Raw genomic sequence first — 21,296 nt, 5'->3', positions numbered from 1 at the left:
TAGGACCGGTGTTTGTCATCGTGGCTCAGCTCTTGGTGGTTCCCACATCTACAAGTTTGATGAGGACCAAAGCAGGTTCAGCAAGTTTCAGGACATTGAGGTGTCCAAGATCTCCAAGCCCAATGACATTGAAGTATTCCAGATCGGCTCTGACTGGTTCTTTGTGATTGCTGACAGTTCAAAAAGCCGGCCTGTCCACCCTCTACAAGTGGAACGTAGGGCTTTTATTCATACCAGTCGCTGCATGAGTGGTACCGCGACACAGATGCAGAGTTCCTGGACTTGGATGGGAAGGCCCACCTTATCTTGGCAAGCCGCTCACAGGTGCCTGTGATCTACCAGTGGAGTCGGAAGCAACCAGAAGTTTGTCCTTCAGGGCGAGGATCCCTCACATGGAGGACGTTGTAGCTGTAAAGCACTTCCGGATCAAGGAGGAACTCTACCTGGCTATGACGCGCTATATTGTGACTCCAAAATCCTGCGTTGGGGTACCAAAACAGTTTGCCGAGGTCCAGGCCTTGCCATCACGAGGCTCCATGATCCTCCAGCCGTTTTCCTTCAAAGAGCGTTACTATCTGGCGTTGGGAAGTGATTACACCTTCTCGCAGATCTACCTGTGGGATGATGAGAACAAACTCTTTGACCGCTTCAAGGAGGTGTACATCCAGGCTCCGCGCTCCTTCACTGTGGTTTCCACTGACCGCAGGGACTTCATCTTCACCTCCAGCTTCAAGGGAAGCACACAGATCTTTGAACACATCATCATTGACTTGAGCTTGTGAGGGGCTCCGCTTCATTGTCCCTCCTGCAATCGAACGTCTTCCACTGAAAAGATACATTTGTGAATGGAAAAGAAAGGAGCAGAAAAGACTTAATGAACTGTCAAATATCAATTCCTCCATAAGTTTCTGTGGCGAATACGAGCTGGGTCAAGTGGTGTTTAGAATCCTTTTAGTTTTTAAGGTTTCTTGACTTTCTTAATGGCCTTGTCCATCTGTTCTCATGGTCTCTCTTTCAGAGACTCTCCCATTTCACTAAGAGGGTGGACAATTGTACAAGGAGGCTGGTATTCTCCTAAAAACCAGCTAACATTCCTGAGGGTGGAAAGATTTGACGTATAATTTGATCTATTTGGATCCATCTATAGGTTTAGTATCCCCTGTGTTAATGGTTTTATACCCCAAATAATACACACCAGGACCTGAGAGAAAAATAATATTACTAATTCTGTTTTTGGGGCATGTAACGGGTGTGGTTGCTCATGCCGCTCATACCTGTGGTAATGTACAGTTTGTTGCCTTATCAGCACTGGGTTCTGTGTTCTGATGGGCCCAGAGTGCCTCCCTCTGGCCGTGATAAAGTATCACACCCCTTTGCTTTTTCCGTACAGGGAATGTCTTGAAAGCACAAACCTTTAATTACGTACCCGAGACCCCAACCCTTAGAGCGTAGTTGTTAGGTGGACAATGTTACTGTAGGTGCTATAGATTATACTGCGTACAGTAAAAAGAAAAGAAACAGTTTGTTCTTTTAGGAGGTGAAATATTCAGGACTGGATATAGCTAATTCCTTTTTCAACAAACACGTGAATGAAATAACCTTTTAGTCCAGACGAAGATAGAAGCTCTTTTTATCCATTTAGAGTTCCAGTGATGTCAGGGAAATAAACATACTTATACGTTTGAAATAATAACAACAGTTGTTGTTCTACTGACATAATTTGACTTTTCTTTTTCGAATATATATATATATAAAAAATGAAAAAAACGGCTCCTCACCGCAGAAGTCATTAAGTCAAGCAAATAAATTTGACAAAAGATGTCATTTGTCCACAAATGAAGGAAACAATGTTGATGTAAATATATTCACAAGTTGAGAGGCTTTTTCTGTCTGTCATTCTCTTCTTACTAATACTGAATGTTGACTTACAAGCTACAAAATGTACAAAAAACATGGACTGCAATGCCACTACCTGTTTGTCACACAAAACCTGAACGGATCTTTGAACTTACTTTTAAAAAATAAAACGTTACTACAGCTTGCAAGCGCATGACATTCAAAAAAGGGTGTTTGCCAAATTCTTTTTAAATGAACCTAACAAACGCCGAAGTCTTAAAGTGCTTCTACTCATTACGTGAACGTTATTGTAATTAAAAATGTAAAAAGCATACTGGAATATGAAAGCTTTACAACATGCAGATTCTTTTGTATGATTTTGTTTTAAGCATATTGAATGTTACTCAAAATATACTGTAAATTTAATCAGTTGGGTATCAAAATAAATGTGTCAACGTACGATTGTAAGATGTGTTTTATCACTCATCGGTCATCAGGATCTTAAAGCGAGAATACATATTTTATTATGATGAAATTAGTCAATGTGAAAGGGATATATAATAATGACAAAGTAGATTATCCAATGACTGCAGTCCCTCCTCAGTTCTATCGAGCGTTTTAGCATCTTTTAGCTTTGTTTTGGTTTATGAGATGCAACTTCCGGGTCTGAAAAGTGAAGCCAATGTAGAAGAGGCTTAAACCTGCAAGAAGTCAGAGTGTATAGAAGTGTATGAGAAATTTTTTATGCTCATCTCTTGATTTATTACCTCAGTAAATATTTTCCTGATGGGTTTGTCTCAATCTGTAGTTTCAAGTCTTCTTCAACACATGTTCATTTAGTAAATGATGTCCCTTTTTTATATAAAAACAGACGATGAAGCAGGGTCTGCTTTAGGGCGGGGCTACCTTGTGATTGACAGGTTGCTTCCACTGTGTTGTCTGGTTCAGGTGTGGTCTGTGTTTTTGTTTTCAGTTTGTGAAAGTTAACTGTAACATTGTTATACACAGTTTAAGGATGCAGCAGGTGGGTATTTCAGAATTGTAAAATAATCAGTGTGACTGCGTAAGAGAAGCACACACATGTAGCCTTACTCTTATTCATAATCCATATTCATAGGTTATTTGATGTCATAATGAATATTATTTAGTAACACAATATTTCAACCTTTTACCTGAAGGACCAAATATTATTAAAAGGCCTTTCACAGCTGTGCACATTCAAAGTTGATTTCTGGTTTCTAGACTGAAAAACAATCGAAATGCTGAGCAGGAATGAATTTCTTCACAGGAGAAATGTTCTGGTGATGGATCCTTCAAATAGTGGAAAGATGAGGTGACTGCAACAAAACCCAACTAGTTTGTATTCCTGAACCTCATCGCTAAGTATAACTAACAAACGTTTGTCATCATAGTTTCCACCAGAGTTGGTGCAGAAGTTGGATGGCAGGAAGAAATCATTCCCTGAAAACATGTTGGGATTCATACGAAACCTCCAGGAGCACCAGTAAATCCAGCTGATTTAAAAATGATGAAGAATAAAGTCTTCCTCAATGTCATATCACAAAGTTCCTCCTGCAGAGATGTAGATCAACTGTAACTTTTCATTCCCCTGAGCTCCACAAACATTTATTAACTGTTTTCCCCCCACTGCTTTACTGATTTCTTGGTGTGAGTTTAATCCTCTCTCCCTTTGCTTAAAAACTGATCTATATCACCAATGTCACCTCCTTTACTTTACATCTGAACAGAAGTGTTCCCAAGAGAAAGCTGCACCACCGAATATGTCCCGTTTATTTATGGCCACTATCTGGCATCTCTCTAAGTCTCGAATCAAAACTAACTTTGTGGCTGGTAGCTGAAATCATTTATTGGCCAGACAGGTTTCTTACCAGCCAAGAATAATACATTTGCTTTTTACTCCTGTAATTATCTATTATTACTATTTAGCATGTCATCTTGGTCTCAATCAACATTATAGTGAGTGCAGTAATAATAGTAACTAACTATGTAGACATATTATTTCAACAGTTTCAACACTAAAGTGTAACACATTTGAATTGACAGATTCAATGCCTTAAATGCAAGAACATTTTTTATTGAGATGTTCAAGAATACAAGAAACAATACAATACAATACAATACAATACAATACTATAGAGGGCAGAGCACCTCACACAGTGACATAGTGAACTTCTAGTGATGTTGTGGCAGTTGGGTGTAGTAACGGAGCTGTGCTTCGGAGAGTCGGGATTAACTGGGCTGGATATCAGACTGAGTGCAGTAGTCAGTGTAATGGTCTCCTGGTCGGGACCTCTTGGTTGGTCCGGGTGACAAGGAGGACACTGTGCTAATCCAATGCGGAGTTGAGTGAAGAGGGAAAAGGCAATAAACTGTGGCTTGAGAATTCTCTGGTCTGTCGGTCCTTGTTCAGGCGCCGATTATGGAAGTCCCCTGTCCACAGTTGGCTGGCTGTGGACAGGAGAGTGGCTCCTGAACAGGGACTGACGGAAGAGAGAATCACTCGGCGTCTTCAGGCAAACTGAAACAGTTCACTTGCTGCACTTCACCTGTCGCTCCGTCACTCGACTCTGCTCTGGATCAGCCCAACGTTGCTCCTCGTAAACCCAGACCGAGCCTTCTACTAAAGATCCAAAATCAAATCAAATCAAATTTATTTGTATAGCCCCACATCACAAATTCTACATTTGTCTCAGTGTGCTTTACAGACTGTACAGGTTACGACACACTCTGTCCTTAGACCCTCGCATCGCACAAGGAAAAACTTCCTAAAAGAAACCCCAAAATTAAAGGGGGAAAAATGGAAGAAACCTTGGGGAGAGCAACTGAGGAGGGATCCCTCTCCCAGGACGGACAGACGTGCAATAGATGTCGTGTGTACAGGATAAACAACATAGTACCAATACAACATTTGACAGAAATTATGTTGTGTTGGAAAAGACAAAGACAAAACAAGGGTCCCAGCATGCATTGTGGCACTGACTACTTGATTCTGTCCAGGGGTCTTAACCCCAGCTAAACCGCTCTCCAGCAGACGCCGTTGTGACCACAGACATCATATTTGTTCTTTACGTCAAGTGAGGTGAGGGTCTACACACTCTACGCACTAGTCTACACAGCCGCAGCCGCAGCTGCAGAATGTTCTTTTGGCCCATGAGAGGAAGCGCTTGAAGAAGTTTTTCTTTTTGTTGCTCTTCTCCCGCTCTTGCTTTGTGTCGTCTGAAAATCAAAAGGACATTTTAATGATTCTGCTGTCCATGTTAGAATCAACAACAATGTGAGAGACCTTAACAATTCAGACAGTGGGGGTGAGCATTCTTTTACCATCTGTGGAGGCAGTGACTGCAGGGTGCTCCTCTTCCACGCTACATTCCTCAGGTGAGCTTTCAGGTGGAGTGGCTACTCTCTCTACCTCCATGGGGGGATCCACTGGACTGTCGTTGGAAAGGACAGCCAATGGGCTGGAAACATGCATACAGTTATTATACGGTTCCCTTATCTGCTCTAATGATGGCCCCTCTTCTCTATTCTCTCCTCTATCTGACATTGTTAAAGGAAATCATCTCACCTAGCTTCACGTGGCTGCACGTTCTCCTCAGTCCACGGCGTGCAGCATTCAGGTGGTGCTGGCTGCACCATGATGACACCAGGAGGGAGAGTTGGTGATGTTGGTTCCCAAGTTGTGCTTGTGTTATCCATGCTGTGGAATTAAGATACATGCAGTTAATCAAAGGTTGTTTCATCCCAGCTGAGGAGGAACTCATCCATCTGTTACTTTTCTTTGAAAAGAGATAAATGTAGCCAACTAAATGAAATAACATGCTAATGATGATTAGGGTTAGGGTTATTAAAATTATACGGCTTCCTTATCTGCTCTAATGATGGCCCCTCTTCTCTATTCTCTCCTCTATCTGACATTGTTAAAGGAAATCATCTCACCTAGCTTCACGTGGCTGCACGGTCTCCTCATCCCAGCAGCTAACAAGTCTACATGGTGCTGGCTGCACCTTCATGACACCAGGAGAGAGAGTTGGTGAAGTTGGTTCATCACGTGGCTGCACGGTCTCCTCATCCCAGCAGCTAACAAGTCTACATGGTGCTGGCTGCACCTTCATGACACCAGGAGGGAGAGTTGATGAAGTTGGTTCATCAAGTGGCTGCATGGTCTCCTCATCCCACCAGCTAAGGAGTCTACATGGTGCTGGCTGCACCTTCATGACACCAGGAGGGAGAGTTGATGAAGTTGGTTCATCAAGTGGCTGCATGGTCTCCTCATCCCACCAGCTAAGGAGTCTACATGGTGCTGGCTGCACCTTCATGACACCAGGAGGGAGAGTTGATGAAGTTGGTTCATCAAGTGGCTGCATGGTCTCCTCATCCCACCAGCTAAGGAGTCTACATGGTGCTGGCTGCACCTTCATGACACCAGGAGGGAGAGTTGATGAAGTTGGTTCATCAAGTGGCTGCATGGTCTCCTCATCCCACCAGCTAAGGAGTCTACATGGTGCTGGCTGCACCTTCATGACACCAGGAGGGAGAGTTGATGAAGTTGGTTCATCAAGTGGCTGCATGGTCTCCTCATCCCACCAGCTAAGGAGTCTACATGGTGCTGGCTGCACCTTCATGACACCAGGAGGGAGAGTTGATGAAGTTGGTTCATCAAGTGGCTGCATGGTCTCCTCATCCCACCAGCTAAGGAGTCTACATGGTGCTGGCTGCACCTTCATGACACCAGGAGGGAGAGTTGGTGAGGTTGGTGCAGCACGTGGCTGCACGTTCTCCTCATCCCACCACCTAACGGTTTTAGGTGTTGCTCATCTTCACCAACATGATACCATGAGGGAGAGTTGGTGAGGTTGGTGTAGCACGTGGCTGCACGTTCTCCTCATCCCACCACCTAACAGTTTTGGGTGTTGCTCTCTTCACCAACATGATACCATGAGGGAGAGTTGGTGAAGTTGGTTCATCACGTGGCTGCATGGTCTCCTCATCCCACCAGCTAACGAGTCTACATGGTGCTGGCTGCACCTTCATGACACCAGGAGGGAGAGTTGGTGAAGTTGGTTCACAAGTTGAGCTTGTGTCTCTCATGCTGTGGAATTAAGATACATGCAGTTAATCAAAGGTTGTTTCATCCCAGCTGAGAAGGAACTCATCCATCTGTTACTTTTCTTTGAAAAGAGATAAATGTAGCCAACTAAATGAAATAACATGCTAATGATCATTAGGGTTAGGGTCGAAACTCGGCTCCAAGTATGAGATGGTATACACTTCCAGTTTCCTGAGTGATTAGATATTTACACAGCTAACAGACATATTTAGCATTATGAAAATAAGTTATCTAGGGCGTTCACAAACATTAGTTGATGTTAGCTGTTCATGTAAACACATCTGCATATTGCACATCGTAAATTTGACAAATCAAGTTCTCACACACTTTCTACATGAGGGAGAAATAAACAGGGACTTACCTGAATCACAGGAGATTTGTTCAATCAGTTGAAGTGATCAGTTGAGTTTGTTAAGAAGTTTGTGGAGTTGAGAAGTAATGATGTTCTCTGTCCGATCGTCCAAGTTAAAGTGACAAATGGGCACAAGCAGCCTGAACTTGTGATATGAGTTCTAGAATTGTATGTCATAGCTCATTCTAATGTCCTGTTCTAAAGTTCCGATGCCTTTGTAGTAATACACATAGTTCCAAATTATGCTAATGAGGTATTCATTCAAATTTAAAAAATATGAATTCCAGTTACTTAAGTTACTTTTCTCAACCTTCAGAACAGGTGTCCAACTCATTTGAGTTCAGGGGCCACATGCAGTAAAATCACGGCACAATAACCTGTAAATAATGAAAATAAATGTCCCTTTGCTTTAGTGCATACGAGTACATTCTGAAAATGTTCACATTTAATGAACTATCTTTTTACAAAACATTATGAACAACCTGACATTTCTTAAGAAAAATAAGTTCAATGTCAACAATATTATGCCTCAGTTTATCATTTACACATTACAACTTTCAGATCACAGTGTAGCTACTAAACATTTAGTCACAGCTGTCTGGAACTGAACAATATAGTATTTTACTTTATGATCAAAACAACTTGTCAAGATCTAGAAATTATTTTAAGTTTACATTCATTGCCACATCTGTGTAGTAATCCTGCCAGCTGAACTGACAGCACACATACAAACTAAAGTGGGAACTATTAAGGAGGAAGGTTCATTTATCCCCCGGCCTTGTAAATGTATAAATAAATAAATACATAAAAGTTGTGACAGTGCTTGAACAAAAGGGTTCCACTAAACCAAACTCTTTTGTACTGAAGCTGCTGACTGACATTATATTGCACAATGTTCAATGTCTTTAAATATTTACACATTAAGTATTCATTTGTACAGAACTATATTCTTCAGGGTGCACAGCATTTTACATAAAGTAGGCTTACTCCGTTTAGTTTGATCCTGAAACTGTAAAACCTGTGTGTATGTGTGTGTGTGTGTGTGTGTGTGTGTGTGTGTGTGTGTGTGTGTGTGTGTGTGTGTGTGTGTGTGTGTGTGCGTGTGTGTGTGTGTGTGTGTGCGTGTGCGTGTGTGTGTGTGTGCGTGTGTGTGTGCGTGTGTTCGTGTTCGTTTTTTTTATGTTCTGATGTTCTATCAATTTTGGTCTCTGTTTTGTTTAGTTTTTTTTTACAATAAATGTTAATTACATTACATCTTTTTTATTTTCAATGTATATTCTTTATATATTTAGTGCATTTATTCATGTAAACCAGTAGTCTGAGACATTGTTTACCGTTTAAAAGGGTGTTAGATCAAATTTGGTGATGATTAAGGGTTTTTGTGTTGATGTAAGAGCTGTTAAAACAGATTGGTCAAATTTGACCGGGAACACCAAAGTAAGGGGGGAGAAACGAACACAATAGGAGGGTTAATATACATAAGAGAAGAGAAGCCAGCTGAGATGCAGCTTTGAATAATCTCTGCCTCCCTCTAGTGGAGATAGTAAGTACTTACGTTCCCCCACAACTACAACGACTGGACAAATTCTTTGCACTAAAATGAAAATGTCAAACACTAAATACCCATATACATAGATTTTCATCTGAAAGAAAGAGTGGTTTGGGCGTTTAGTTACTCTCAATATACAATTATTTTAATAAAAAAGGTTCTACTCAAGAATGCAAATCATATTTTTGTTGAAATGGACAGGCTACATGATGTTTGATAGAAAGATGTGTTCTATCAAATCAAGACACCAGGTAATTCAAAATAAAGCATTCATCTGTTTCTCTATCTCTGTTATTCAATATTTCCATCAGTGCCTCCTGTATGTGTTAGGTATGGATAAATAAACCACATTTAAACTTGAGTATCCAAATAAATATGTTTTAGAAATATGTGTTTTATGTTTATCGCTCAAGGATAATTTCTCCCCTATCAATGCACCTAATATGTTAATATCCCTTATTTGTAATATTTGTATTTCATTTAAATGTCTGACTTATCTTTCTCCAAAATATGATCACAATATTTGTGCTCTTACTTTTATTCTGAAGGAAACCTTTAATTTACGTTTTGTTTGATAATTCTGCTCCAGTTTAGTTTAATTTTATAAAACTATGCAGTCCAGTGTTACATATTGAATAGTGATACATTATCATCAGAATTATTGCTCAAAACCCATTTTCTGCAACCATCATTTTATTTTCCACTACCGGAAGTCTACTTTTTTTCCACCCTCATTCCGCGCGACTTGACAGCAGAGCCAAAAAAAGTGACATCGTAGCCGGATCAACAAACGGGGGAGAGGCAGACAGGCAGCCTGTATCCTGGCGTGTTGTTTCATTATTCGGGATAATAATGCAGTCTTCCAAGAGGAGCGAAAGTGACTGGCAGGGGCTCGTGAGCGAGGTGAGTGCGTGAGGAAGAGCGTGAACAGCTGTGGCAGGGGCGGGATGATTTTACTGAAGCTCCCTTGTCCATATGGACCGAGCTTCGTTGTGTTAATACACCGAGGAGCTGTTTAACGTCACATAGAAACACCATCTTTTGCTAGACAGGCTGGCTAAAGATGGACGAAGAGGTAAACATGTTCTTCTGTCAGGCCGCCTGCCAGCACGAGCCTTTGGGTTGGGAAGCAGCCTCCAAACACGGCTGCACGCGCCTGATGTGACACCTGTGGGGCTGCATCTACTTGATAACATTGCTTGAATAAATGTATTCAAATCTATTAAGAATAGGATTCGACTCATTAAATAGATAAATAGATTTGTATGAACACGTAGGCACATTTTTATGGCTGCACAATGTGAGAACAATATGTGATGTGAGATAACATTGTTGAATAACGCGATAACGATATTAACTTACCTGCGATAAATAAACGGATATTAAAGTGAAGCCTTCTCAGTTTTCTGCTGCTTTCAATATACTGCTAAAATACAACATTGCTTGATGAATAAAAAGAAAGGAAAATATTTACAACTTTCTTTTATTGAACAACTTGAGCATGGAACACAAAAGGCACCAATATTAATATATTTATTTTAAAATGCCGTTTTCAACTGATACTATCTTTCAACCAGAGAGAGACCAAAACAAAAAGTAGCAACACCACACTGTAAAAATACTGCATTGTACATGAGTAAAAGTATGTAATTATACAAAGTAAAAGAACTCAATGCAGACTGTTACACTATTATATATTGTATAATTAGATTTTTATTACTCGTGCAATAATGTAAAAGCATGATTTTAATGATGTTGGTTGAGGTGGAGTGTATTTTTTACTATTTTGAATCAGACTAATTATTTTTTCATTAAAGTTTAATCTGCTGATTACGTTTTTCCATTAATTGATTGATTGTTTGATTTGTAAAAAGTGACACCTCACAATGTTTGTTTCTTCCAACTAACAGTACAAACCTCACAATAATTATTATTTTTAAAACAATAAAATGATTAAAAGGAAAACCAGCAAATCTTAACATTTGAGAAGCTGGAACCCCAAAATGTTTTTGCATGAAAAATGACAAACAATTATCAAAAAACGTTGCGTTTATATTTAAACTTTGCATGTGTTTTTCTGTGCATAAATCTTCATTTGTAAAGTAACTAGTAAATAAATCTGTCAGTTAATTGTGGTGCAGTAAAAGTACAATATTCCTTTCTGAAATGTAGTCGATGTAGAAAATGGCTTGAAAAGTATCAAGTAAACTACATCAAAATTGTACTTAAGTGCAGTACTTGAGTAAATGTACTTAGTTACATTCCACCTCTGGTCCTGACAGAAAACAGTAATATCATCACCTTGAGTTTAAGAGAACTGTTATGAGCATGTTCACTATTCTTCAATGTTTTATAAACCATAGATAAGTATTAGTTGCAGCTTTAAAGAAGAGATTAGCTACACACCACACTACAAGCTCGACTACACACACTGCACATTCAGCTCCGTGGCAGCAGCTGCTATTTAATTTGGTTATGAGCTGGTCTGACGGCTATCAAGGTTTGCTCTGCTGCGTCTGCTGCGTCTTATCTACACGTTAAACTCCAGTGTGTGTTTTTCCACCTGTAGGGAACTGGCTGGGGTTGGTATCATTTGCACAGTAGAGTGATTTCCGTCCCAGTTGGAAACTATAAAGCCAAGAAGCTGGATGATACAGTTGGTGATACGATATATGGAGGTTTCAAACTGTGGTCCTGGAATTAACACGTGAAGCTCGACAGTGTCACAAATTAAGGAGGGTAAAGATGCCCCAAGAAATCTCAGAATGCCCCAAACAAAAGCTGTGACCGAGGAGCAAGAATGGCCCCCAGGATTTTGGGAGTGACAGCGGGCGACTGACCCTAACCTCTGTAACAGCAGCAACAGAAAGTTTCCTGTTCCAGCAGCAGTAAATTCATCAAATGCATTGCCCCATATCGCTATTTTCCAAGCTACTGAAGCTGTCATACCCTAAATAAAAAGGTTTTGCGTGATTTTGCAAAGGTTTCTTGGGAGAGTGCAAAAACCTGGAGCAGCAATAGGATGCATTTTATTTACCTATGTTGACACACGGTCTGCATTTAAATCTGGCCTCATGCATCCCATAATACCGCCTCTCTCTGCTCTGTCCTTGTGTGTTTGTTGTAGTTCCTGGTGTGTAAACGGAAGCTGGAGAGTAAGAAAGAGGCTCTGCTCATTCTGTCCAAGGAGCTGGATACCTGCCAGCAGGAGAGAGACCAGTATCAGCTGATGGCCAACCAGCTGAGGGAGCGGCACCAGGGGCTGAAGAAGAAGTACAGGGAACTCATAGTGAGTGGACTGTGCACAGTATTGTCTTTACAAGTACTAATGAAGCTATCAGTCAAGTTACAACAGTTTAAATGTTATATTTGAGTGGATCCACATCACGGCCGTGATGTTTACATGTGATTACATACATGCAATGTTCTCACTCATGGAAAGGACCTTGGTGGAGGTCTGGGTCCAAGTTCTAGTTTAATTATGCAACTCTCTTTTCATATTTTAGGATGGTGACCCCTCTTTGCCACCAGAAAAACGCAATCAAGTAAGTTTTGGATGATTTTATTACAGACATTAAAGCTTAAAGTATTTGCCTTGAGTGTAAAGTTTAAACTCTTTTGGTTCGTTTAGTTCGGTGAAAATGATATGAGTTCACATCCAATATCTCCATGGACACACAACCTCATAATACCAAATAGATCACATGTTCACACTTCTTATGAGACGTACACACTGATAATTATGGGGAGGATAAATGTGTCCTGTAGGACTGGAATTGAAGAAGTTGGCTGCTGAATTGAATTATTAATTAATTAATTATTAATATAATTCAGTCATAGTACCAAAGAATAAGACATCAATATAAAAACTAAGTATGTGCCCCTCCATACACAATCAGTCATTTACACAAAGGTTTAAAATAAAACAAATAAGAAAATAATTATAAAAATAATTATAAATAGAAAAAATAACAAAATAAATACTATAACATAATATATTTAATTAATGAATATGGTTCAAAACGACTTCATGAAAAAAAAAAAAAAAGGGAAAGGAAAGGAGAGACCCTGCCCGGAGGAAGCCCGGGGCCCCCGTCTGGAGCCAGGCCCAGAGGGAGGGCCCGACAGCGAGCGCCTGGTGGCCGGGTTTGCCACGGAGCCCGGTCGGACACAGCCCGAAGAAGCTACGTGGTGCCTCCCATCCATCCATCCTGTGGGCCCAACACTCATAGGAAAAACCGCTGGGGTCGGGTGCACTGTCCCACGGGTGGCAGTGATGGTCAGGGACCTCGACGGACCAGACCCGGGCAGCAGAGGCTGGCTCTGTCGACGTGGAACGTCACCTCTCTGTGGGGGAAGGAGCCGGAACTAGTGCGGGAGGTGGAGCGCTACCAGTTGGATCTGGTGGGGCTTACATCTACGCACAGTCTTGGCTCTTGAACCGTACTCCTGGATAGGAGTTGGACTCTATTCTTCTCCGGAGTTGCCCAAGATGTGAGGCGTCGGACGGGGGTGGGGATACTCACAAGTCCCCGGCTGAGCGCCGCTACGTTGGAGTTTACCCCAGTGGATGAGAGGGTCGCCTCCCTACGCCTTCGGGTTATGGGGGGGGGGGGAAACTGTGACTGTTGTTTGTGCCTATGCCCCAAACCGCAGTTCGGAGTATTCGGCCTTCTTGGAGACCCTGAATGGAGCCCTGCAGGGGGCTCCAGTAGGGGACTCCGTAGCCTTGCTGGGAGACTTCAACGCCCACGTGGGAAACGATGGAGACACCTGGAGAGGCGTGATTGGGAGGAATGGCCTCCCTGATCTAAACCCGAATGGTCGTTTGTTGTTGGACTTCTGTGCTAGCCATGGAATGGCCATAACAAACACCATGTTCGAACATAAAGATGCTCATAAGTGCACGTGGTACCAGAGCACCCTAGGCCAAAGGTCAATGATCGATTTTGTAATCGTATCATCTGATCTGAGGCCGCATGTTTTGGACACGGAGTTGTCAACTGATCACCATCTGGTGGTGAGTTGGATCAAGGGGTGGGGGAAGACTCTGGACAGACCAGGTAAACCCAAACGGGTAGTGCGAACTGGGAAAGTCTGGAGGAAGCCCCTGTCCTGGGGATCTTCAACTCACACCTCCGGCGGAGCTTTACAGACATCCCTGTGGAGGTTGGGGCCATTGAACCTGAGTGGGCGATGTTCAAAACCTCTATTGCTGAAGCTGCGGTGATGAGCTGTGGTCTCAAGGTCTTAAGTGCCTCAAGGGGCGGTAACCCTCGAACACCGTGGTAGACCCCGGTGGTCAGGGAAGCCGTCCGACTGAAGAAGGAGTCCTTCTGGGTTATGTTATCCGGGAGGACTCCGGAAACAGTTGCAGGGTACCGAAGGACTAGAAGGGCGGCAGCCTCTGCCGTGTCAGAGGCAAAGCAGCGGGTATGGGAGAAGTTCAGAGAAGCTATGGAGAAGGACTTTTGGTCGGCACCAAGGTGCTTCTGGAAAACCATCCGGCACCTCAGGAGGGGGAAGCGAGGTACCATCCAAGCTGTGTACAGCAAGGGTGGGACCCTGCTGACTTTGACTGAGAAGGTTATCAGGCGGTGGAAGGAGCACTTTGAGGAACTCCTGAATCCGACTAACACGCCCTCTATGGTAGAGGCAGAGCTGATGGGGGATCATCGTCAATTTCCCTGATGGAAGTCACTGAGGTAGTCAAACAACTCCACAGTTGCAAAGCCGCAGGGGTTGATGAGATCCGTCCAGAAATGCTGAAGGCTTTGGGTGTTGAGGGGCTGTCTTGGTTGACACACCTCGTCAACATTGCGTGGAAGTCTGGGACAGTGCCTAGGGGGTGGCAGACCGAGGTGGTGGTTCCCCTATTTAAAAAGGGTGACCATAGAGTGTGCGCCGGAGAGTAGTGGAAGGAGGGTTCGGCCTGTAGTCGAACCTCTGATTGAAGAGGAACAATGCGGATTCCGTCCTGGTCGTGGAACAACGGACCAACTCTTCACTCTCGCAAGGATCCTGGAGGGGGCCTGGGAGTACGCCCATCCGGTACATGTGTTTTGTGGATCTGGAGAAGGCGTATGACCGGGTCCCCCGGGTGATACTGTGGGAGGTGCTGCGGGAGTATGGGGTGAGGGGGTCACTTTTGAGGGCCATCCAATCCCTGTACGCCCAAAGCGAGAGTTGTGTCTGGATACTCGGCAGTAAGTCGGACTCGTTCCCAGTGAATGTTGGCCTCCGCCAGGGCTGCTCTTTATCACCAATCCTGTTCGTGATTTTCATGGATAGGATATCGAGGCGTAGTCGTGGAGGAGAGGGGTTGCGGTTCGGTGGCCTGAGGATCTCATCGCTGCTCTTTGCAGATGATGTGGTCCTTATGGCATCATTGGTCTGTGACCTTCAACAGTCACTGGATCGGTTCGCAGCTGAGTGTGAAGCGGTTGGGATGAGGATCAGCACCTCAAAATCTTAGGCCATGGCTCTCAGCAGGAAACCGGTGGATTGCCTACTCCGGGTAGGGAATGAGCCCTTACCCTAAGTGAAGGAGTTCAAGTACCTCGGGGTCTTGTTCGCGAATGAGGGGACGATAGAGCGAGAGATTGGCCGGAAAATCGGAGCAGCGGGGGCGGTACTGCAGTCGCTTTACCGCACCGTTGTGACAAAAAGAGAGCTGAGCCAGAATGCAAAGCTCTCAATCTACTGGTCGATCTTCGTTCCTACCCTCACCTATGGTCATGAAGGCTGGGTCATGACCGAAAGAACGAGATCACGGGTACAAGCGGCCGAAATGGGTTTTCTCAGACGGGTGGCTGGCGTCTCCCTTAGAGATAGGGTGAGAAGCTCAGCCATCCGTGAGAGACTCGGAGTGGAGCCGCTGCTCCTTTTACGTTGAAAGGAGCCAGTTGAGGTGGTTCGGGCATCTAGTAAGGATGCCACCTGGGTGCCTCCCTAGGGAGGTGTTCCAGGCACGTCCAGCTGGGAGGAGACCCCAGGGAAGACCCAGGACTCGGTGGAGAGATTATATCTCGTCACTGGCCTGGGAACGCCTCAGGATCCCCCAGTCGGAGCTGGAGGATGTGGCCCGGAGAAGGGAAGATTGAGGTTCCTTACTGGAGCTGTTGCCCCCGCGACCCGACCCTGGATAAGGGGGAGACGATGGATGGATGGATATACAATACATTAAGAGATTCTTGTAAATTGGTTGTAGAAAATAGTTATTGTCGAATTAATATTTGAAATAAATAAATATTTTACCTATAGTTGAGACTATGGTGATCATTTAATGTTGTATTTTCTTTTAGCTCATATCTGCCCATACATCTCATAGAATACTGTATTTTTGTTAAGACTTCAAATGTCAGCGTCACACATTTCCACTGACTTTACTTTTTGGCTCTGATTTTGCTGATATCAAATGAGAAATCCACCATATCCAAGACATAGTTGTGTTGTGTTTTTGCTCAACATAATCATTAATCTTTGTCGTCCTTGCAGTCGTTTGATCCTCAAAATCAATTTTGTGTGATGTGTTTGATGATGCACGATCCATTCAAGAGCTGTTCACAGGTGTTTCTGCATGTTCACTATCTTTTTTTGTCTTCAACACAGGCATGAAACGTGGCATTGTGTTGGCCGTTAAAGTGTATTTTATTATTCATTACAGGCTTTTGAATTCCAATTCTCTTACAACAGTACAAGATGATGCGTTCTCAGGCCTTTCACATCTGGAGTATCTGTAAGTTCTTCTATTGTTTCTTCTATTATTGGCTTTAATTGAATCAGTTGTAACTAGTTTAAACGGCACACTTTAATCTAACGTACCATAATAGTCTTCTAGTGCAAGTCAATGAGGCCCTCTGCTGGTCTAACTTGTACTCTCACAGAATCACCACTTATTCACCAACAACCAACTTCTAAAACAAAATAATTACAAATCTTTATTACTATTGTTGCATTTAGCAAAATACTGTATTTATTAAGGTTTATTATACTCCATCCTGACATTTCACAATGAGTTCTATGAACGATTTTAAACATTTGTTCAGCAAATATATGTAACATTGATACACAAAATGACAGTTATGTTAAATGTTATGTTAAATATGCAAATGAGAAGACATGTAATAGAAGCAAAGTAGCCAAAACTCTAACATGCAAATAAAAACACAATGTTTTTTCCTGTAGTTATTTAAGTGAATGAGATTCTTATCACTAACATGCTCTGTTGTTATTTCCCACAGGTTCATTGAGAGCAATAAGATGGAGACTGCATCCAGTAATGCGTTCAGAGGACTCAGGGACTTGACTCACTTGTATGTTGCAACATCTAAAATCATTCCTGAATATTGTTCAAACGTCTCATTTGTAATATTTATTTATTTATCATTTTTTAATATGGAGCAATTGTGAACCATAGTAAGTGATGCTAAATAATTCCCTGTTTTATTAGGATTAAGGGGAACGTGTCAAACATTAATGGAGATATATATTAGACTGATATTAAGGTTTTTAATGCCATACTTTGACTTCTGCACAATATATGTGAATATAGTTGTAATATTCTGAAAAGGTGCCGTTTCCTGTCCTGATTCATTCTGTTGTTTCCAGGTCTTTGGCAAACAACAACATTAAAGCGTTGCCCAGGGACGTCTTCATTGACCTGGACTCACTGATAGAGCTGTAAGTGTGTCCCTCAGTTTAATGTTTTCTTCTTCATAATCAGTGTCAAACATGTATCCTGGTCCCGTGCATTTCTTCTAAGGTGCGTTCTATCTACTGTTGCTCTGCAATGATTGACAATACTTGTCTTCTGCAGGGACCTGCGAGGCAATGCCTTTGAATGTGACTGCCGTGCTAAGTGGCTGATGACGTGGCTGAAGAACACCAACGCCACAGTGTCGGATGTCGTGTGTGCTGGACCAGAGGACATGAAGGACAAGCGCCTCAATGATATGAACAGTCTGCACAACGAATGCATTTCAACGGGTGAGAAACACCTGAGCCAGCTGGTCTTAGTTCTGGGATCAGTATCAGGCAACTCAACCGGGTCATCTGAAGAAGTGTAAAGCAAAAAGCCAAAGTGTAGTTTGCTCAGTTTGTCGTCTATATGATGCGGCTTTTCTTTTAGAAATGTTTTAGTTTATGAGAATTTGACATTCAGAATGTTTCCACAGATTTCGTCCTCCATCAGTCCGTGGCATCTGAGTCTCTGTCTGTGGACACGTTCAGCTATAAGAACGATGTCTACGTGACGATCGCTGCTCCCAGCGCAGAGAGCTGTATGGTTTTCCAATGGGACCACATAGAAATGAACTTCAGGACTTATGATAACATCACAGGTACGACGATGCTTTAAGGCGAGACATTAACATAATGTTTTGCTTCCATAACGCGTCTTCATTCAGACCAGTGGAAAGAAAACATCCAAAATACACATGAAGCTGTTCATTTAACTAACTTTGTCTATTAATTATGGTAGATTTCTCCTCAGTCCACCATACATTAACATTAGATAATACTTATTTAAACAAAACATTTAAGAAAACTTGTAATACAAAAATGAATCACCTTAGTTTAAGTAATGAACTGCTGTTTTCTGTAAGTATGTTTACCCCTTTCACCTGTAGTGTCTCCCCACTGTCTCAGAAGGCCCTGTTTGAGTTTTACACTCATGTTATTGGCCTGTTTATTTCCTTTTCCCTGCCCTACAGGTCAGTCCATTGTGGGCTGCAAGTCAGTTGTCATCCAGGACCAGGTGTTTGTCATCGTGGCTCAGCTCTTTGGTGGTTCCCACATCTACAAGTTTGATGAGGACCAAAGCAGGTTCAGCAAGTTTCAGGACATTGAGGTGTCCAAGATCTCCAAGCCCAATGACATTGAAGTATTCCAGATCGGCTCTGACTGGTTCTTTGTGATTGCTGACAGTTCAAAAGCCGGCCTGTCCACCCTCTACAAGTGGAACGATAAGGGCTTTTATTCATACCAGTCGCTGCATGAGTGGTACCGCGACACAGGTGCAGAGTTCCTGGACTTGGATGGGAAGGCCCACCTTATCTTGGCAAGCCGCTCACAGGTGCCTGTGATCTACCAGTGGAGTCGGAGCAACCAGAAGTTTGTCCTTCAGGGCGAGATCCCTCACATGGAGGACGTTGTAGCTGTAAAGCACTTCCGGATCAAGGAGGAACTCTACCTGGCTATGACGCGCTATATTGGTGACTCCAAAATCCTGCGTTGGGGTACCAAACAGTTTGCCGAGGTCCAGGCCTTGCCATCACGTGGCTCCATGATCCTCCAGCCGTTTTCCTTCAAAGAGCGTTACTATCTGGCGTTGGGAAGTGATTACACCTTCTCGCAGATCTACCTGTGGGATGATGAGAACAAACTCTTTGACCGCTTCAAGGAGGTGTACATCCAGGCTCCGCGCTCCTTCACTGTGGTTTCCACTGACCGCAGGGACTTCATCTTCACCTCCAGCTTCAAGGGAAACACACAGATCTTTGAACACATCATCATTGACTTGAGCTTGTGAGGGGCTCCGCTTCATTGTCCCTCCTGCAATCGAACGTCTTCCACTGAAAAGATACATTTGTGAATGGAAAAGAAAGGAGCAGAAAAGACTTAATGAACTGTCAAATATCAATTCCTCCATAAGTTTCTGTGGCGAATACGAGCTGGGTCAAGTGGTGTTTAGAATCCTTTTAGTTTTTAAGGTTTCTTGACTTTCTTAATGGCCTTGTCCATCTGTTCTCATGGTCTCTCTTTCAGAGACTCTCCCATTTCACAAAGAGGGTGGACAATTGTACAAGGAGGCTGGTATTCTCCTAAAAATCCAGCTAACATTCCTGAAGGTGGAAATATTTGACATATAATTTGATCTATTTGGATCCATCTATAGGTTTAGTATCCCCTGTGTTAATGGTTTTATACCCCAAATAATACACACCAGGACCTGAGAGAAAAATAATATTACTAATTCTGTTTTTGGGGTATGTAACAGGTGTGGTTGCTCATGCCGCTCATACCTGTGGTAATGTACAGTCTGTTGCCTTATCAGCACTGGGTTCTGTGTTCTGATGGGCCCAGAGTGCCTCCCTCTGGCCGTGATAAAGTATCACACCCCTTTGCTTTTTCCGTACAGGGAATGTCTTGAAAGCACAAACCTTTAATTACGTACCCGAGACCCCAACCCTTAGAGCGTAGTTGTTAGGTGGACAATGTTACTGTAGGTGCTATAGATTATACTGCGTACAGTAAAAAAAAAAAGAAACAGTTTGTTCTTTTAGGAGGTGAAATATTCAGGACTGGATATAGCTAATTCCTTTTTCAACAAACACGTGAATGAAATAACCTTTTAGTCCAGACGAAGATAGAAGCTCTTTTTATCCATTTAGAGTTCCAGTGATGTCAGGGAAATAAACATACTTATACGTTTGAAATAATAACAACAGTTGTTGTTCTACTGACATAATTTGACTTTTCTTTTTCGAATATATATATATATAAAAAATGAAAGAAACGGCTCCTCACCGCAGAAGTCATTAAGTCAAGCAAATAAATTTGACAAAAAGATGTCATTTGTCCACAAATGAAGGAAACAATGTTGATGTAAATATATTCACAAGTTGAGAGGCTTTTTCTGTCTGTCATTCTCTTCTTACTAATACTGAATGTTGACTTACAAGCTACAAAATGTACAAAAAACATGGACTGCAATGCCACTACCTGTTTGTCACACAAAACCTGAACGGATCTTTGAACTTACTTTTAAAAAATAAAACGTTACTACAGCTTGCAAGCGCATGACATTCAAAAAAGGGTGTTTGCCAAATTCTTTTTAAATGAACCTAACAAACGCCGAAGTCTTAAAGTGCTTCTACTCATTACGTGAACGTTATTGTAATTAAAAATGTAAAAAGCATACTGGAATATGAAAGCTTTACAACATGCAGATTCTTTTGTATGATTTTGTTTTAAGCATATTGAATGTTACTCAAAATATACTGTAAATTTAATCAGTTGGGTATCAAAATAAATGTGTCAACGTACGATTGTAAGATGTGTTTTATCACTCATCGGTCATCAGGATCTTAAAGCGAGAATACATATTTTATTATGATGAAATTAGTCAATGTGAAAGGGATATATAATAATGACAAAGTAGATTATCCAATGACTGCAGTCCCTCCTCAGTTCTATCGAGCGTTTTAGCATCTTTTAGCTTTGTTTTGGTTTATGAGATGCAACCAAGCAGCAACTTCCGGGTCTGAAAAGTGAAGCCAATGTAGAAGAGGCTTAAACCTGCAAGAAGTCAGAGTGTATAGAAGTCTATGAGAAATGTTTTATGCTCATCTCTTGATTTATTACCTCAGTAAATATTTTCCTGATGGGTTTGTCTCAATCTGTAGTTTCAAGTCTTCTTCAACACATGT

General features: G+C 42.2%; 2 protein-coding genes across 4 annotated transcripts in view; both read left to right on the top strand.

Moving 5' to 3' along the window:
* The window catches only part of sepsecs (Sep (O-phosphoserine) tRNA:Sec (selenocysteine) tRNA synthase), a 6,355-nt gene extending 4,059 nt beyond the window's left edge, over positions 1 to 2,296 (top strand). Inside the window, 5 exon segments of the mRNA XM_029455311.1 lie at positions 4 to 30; positions 33 to 181; positions 183 to 217; positions 219 to 351; positions 354 to 2,296. Of these exon segments, the coding sequence (XP_029311171.1) occupies positions 4 to 30; positions 33 to 181; positions 183 to 217; positions 219 to 351; positions 354 to 782 (773 nt within the window). The 3' untranslated portion in view covers positions 783 to 2,296.
* Positions 2,297 to 9,613: 7,317 nt separating this feature from the next.
* On the top strand, positions 9,614 to 20,913 carry LOC115023863 (leucine-rich repeat LGI family member 2-like). Of its 3 annotated transcripts, none has more exons than XM_029455179.1 (9): positions 9,614 to 9,768; positions 11,993 to 12,154; positions 12,372 to 12,410; positions 16,561 to 16,603; positions 17,109 to 17,180; positions 17,476 to 17,547; positions 17,684 to 17,853; positions 18,042 to 18,206; positions 18,579 to 20,913. In XM_029455179.1, exons 5-9 carry the CDS (start codon positions 17,128 to 17,130, stop codon positions 19,394 to 19,396), a joined length of 1,278 nt encoding a protein of 425 aa, XP_029311039.1. In that variant the 5' UTR covers positions 9,614 to 9,768; positions 11,993 to 12,154; positions 12,372 to 12,410; positions 16,561 to 16,603; positions 17,109 to 17,127; the 3' UTR covers positions 19,397 to 20,913. The 3 variants fall into 3 exon arrangements, with proteins under 3 accessions (XP_029311039.1, XP_029311037.1, XP_029311038.1); XM_029455177.1 differs by having other exon boundaries at positions 16,532 to 16,603; XM_029455178.1 differs by lacking the exon at positions 16,561 to 16,603.
* The last annotated feature ends 383 nt before the right edge of the window (positions 20,914 to 21,296 follow it).

The sequence above is a fragment of the Cottoperca gobio genome, chromosome 18, assembly GCF_900634415.1.
Source record: "Cottoperca gobio chromosome 18, fCotGob3.1, whole genome shotgun sequence".
Lineage (NCBI taxonomy): Eukaryota > Metazoa > Chordata > Actinopteri > Perciformes > Bovichtidae > Cottoperca > Cottoperca gobio.
The sequence above is the reverse complement of the archived record's forward strand: the minus strand, read 5'-3'. Positions and strand labels throughout refer to the sequence as shown.

What these genes read in the sequence shown, in the direction of transcription:
- LOC115023863 (XM_029455177.1), top strand. Translation starts at nt 12,373, where the DNA reads ATGGTGACCCCTCTTTGCCACCAGAAAAACGCAATCAA. An exon ending in CACCAGAAAAACGCAATCAA is followed by an intron (nt 12,411 to 16,531) that starts GTAAGTTTTGGA and finishes TATTCATTACAG; the next exon opens with GCTTTTGAATTCCAATTCTC. An exon ending in CAACGAATGCATTTCAACGG is followed by an intron (nt 17,854 to 18,041) that starts GTGAGAAACACC and finishes ATGTTTCCACAG; the next exon opens with ATTTCGTCCTCCATCAGTCC.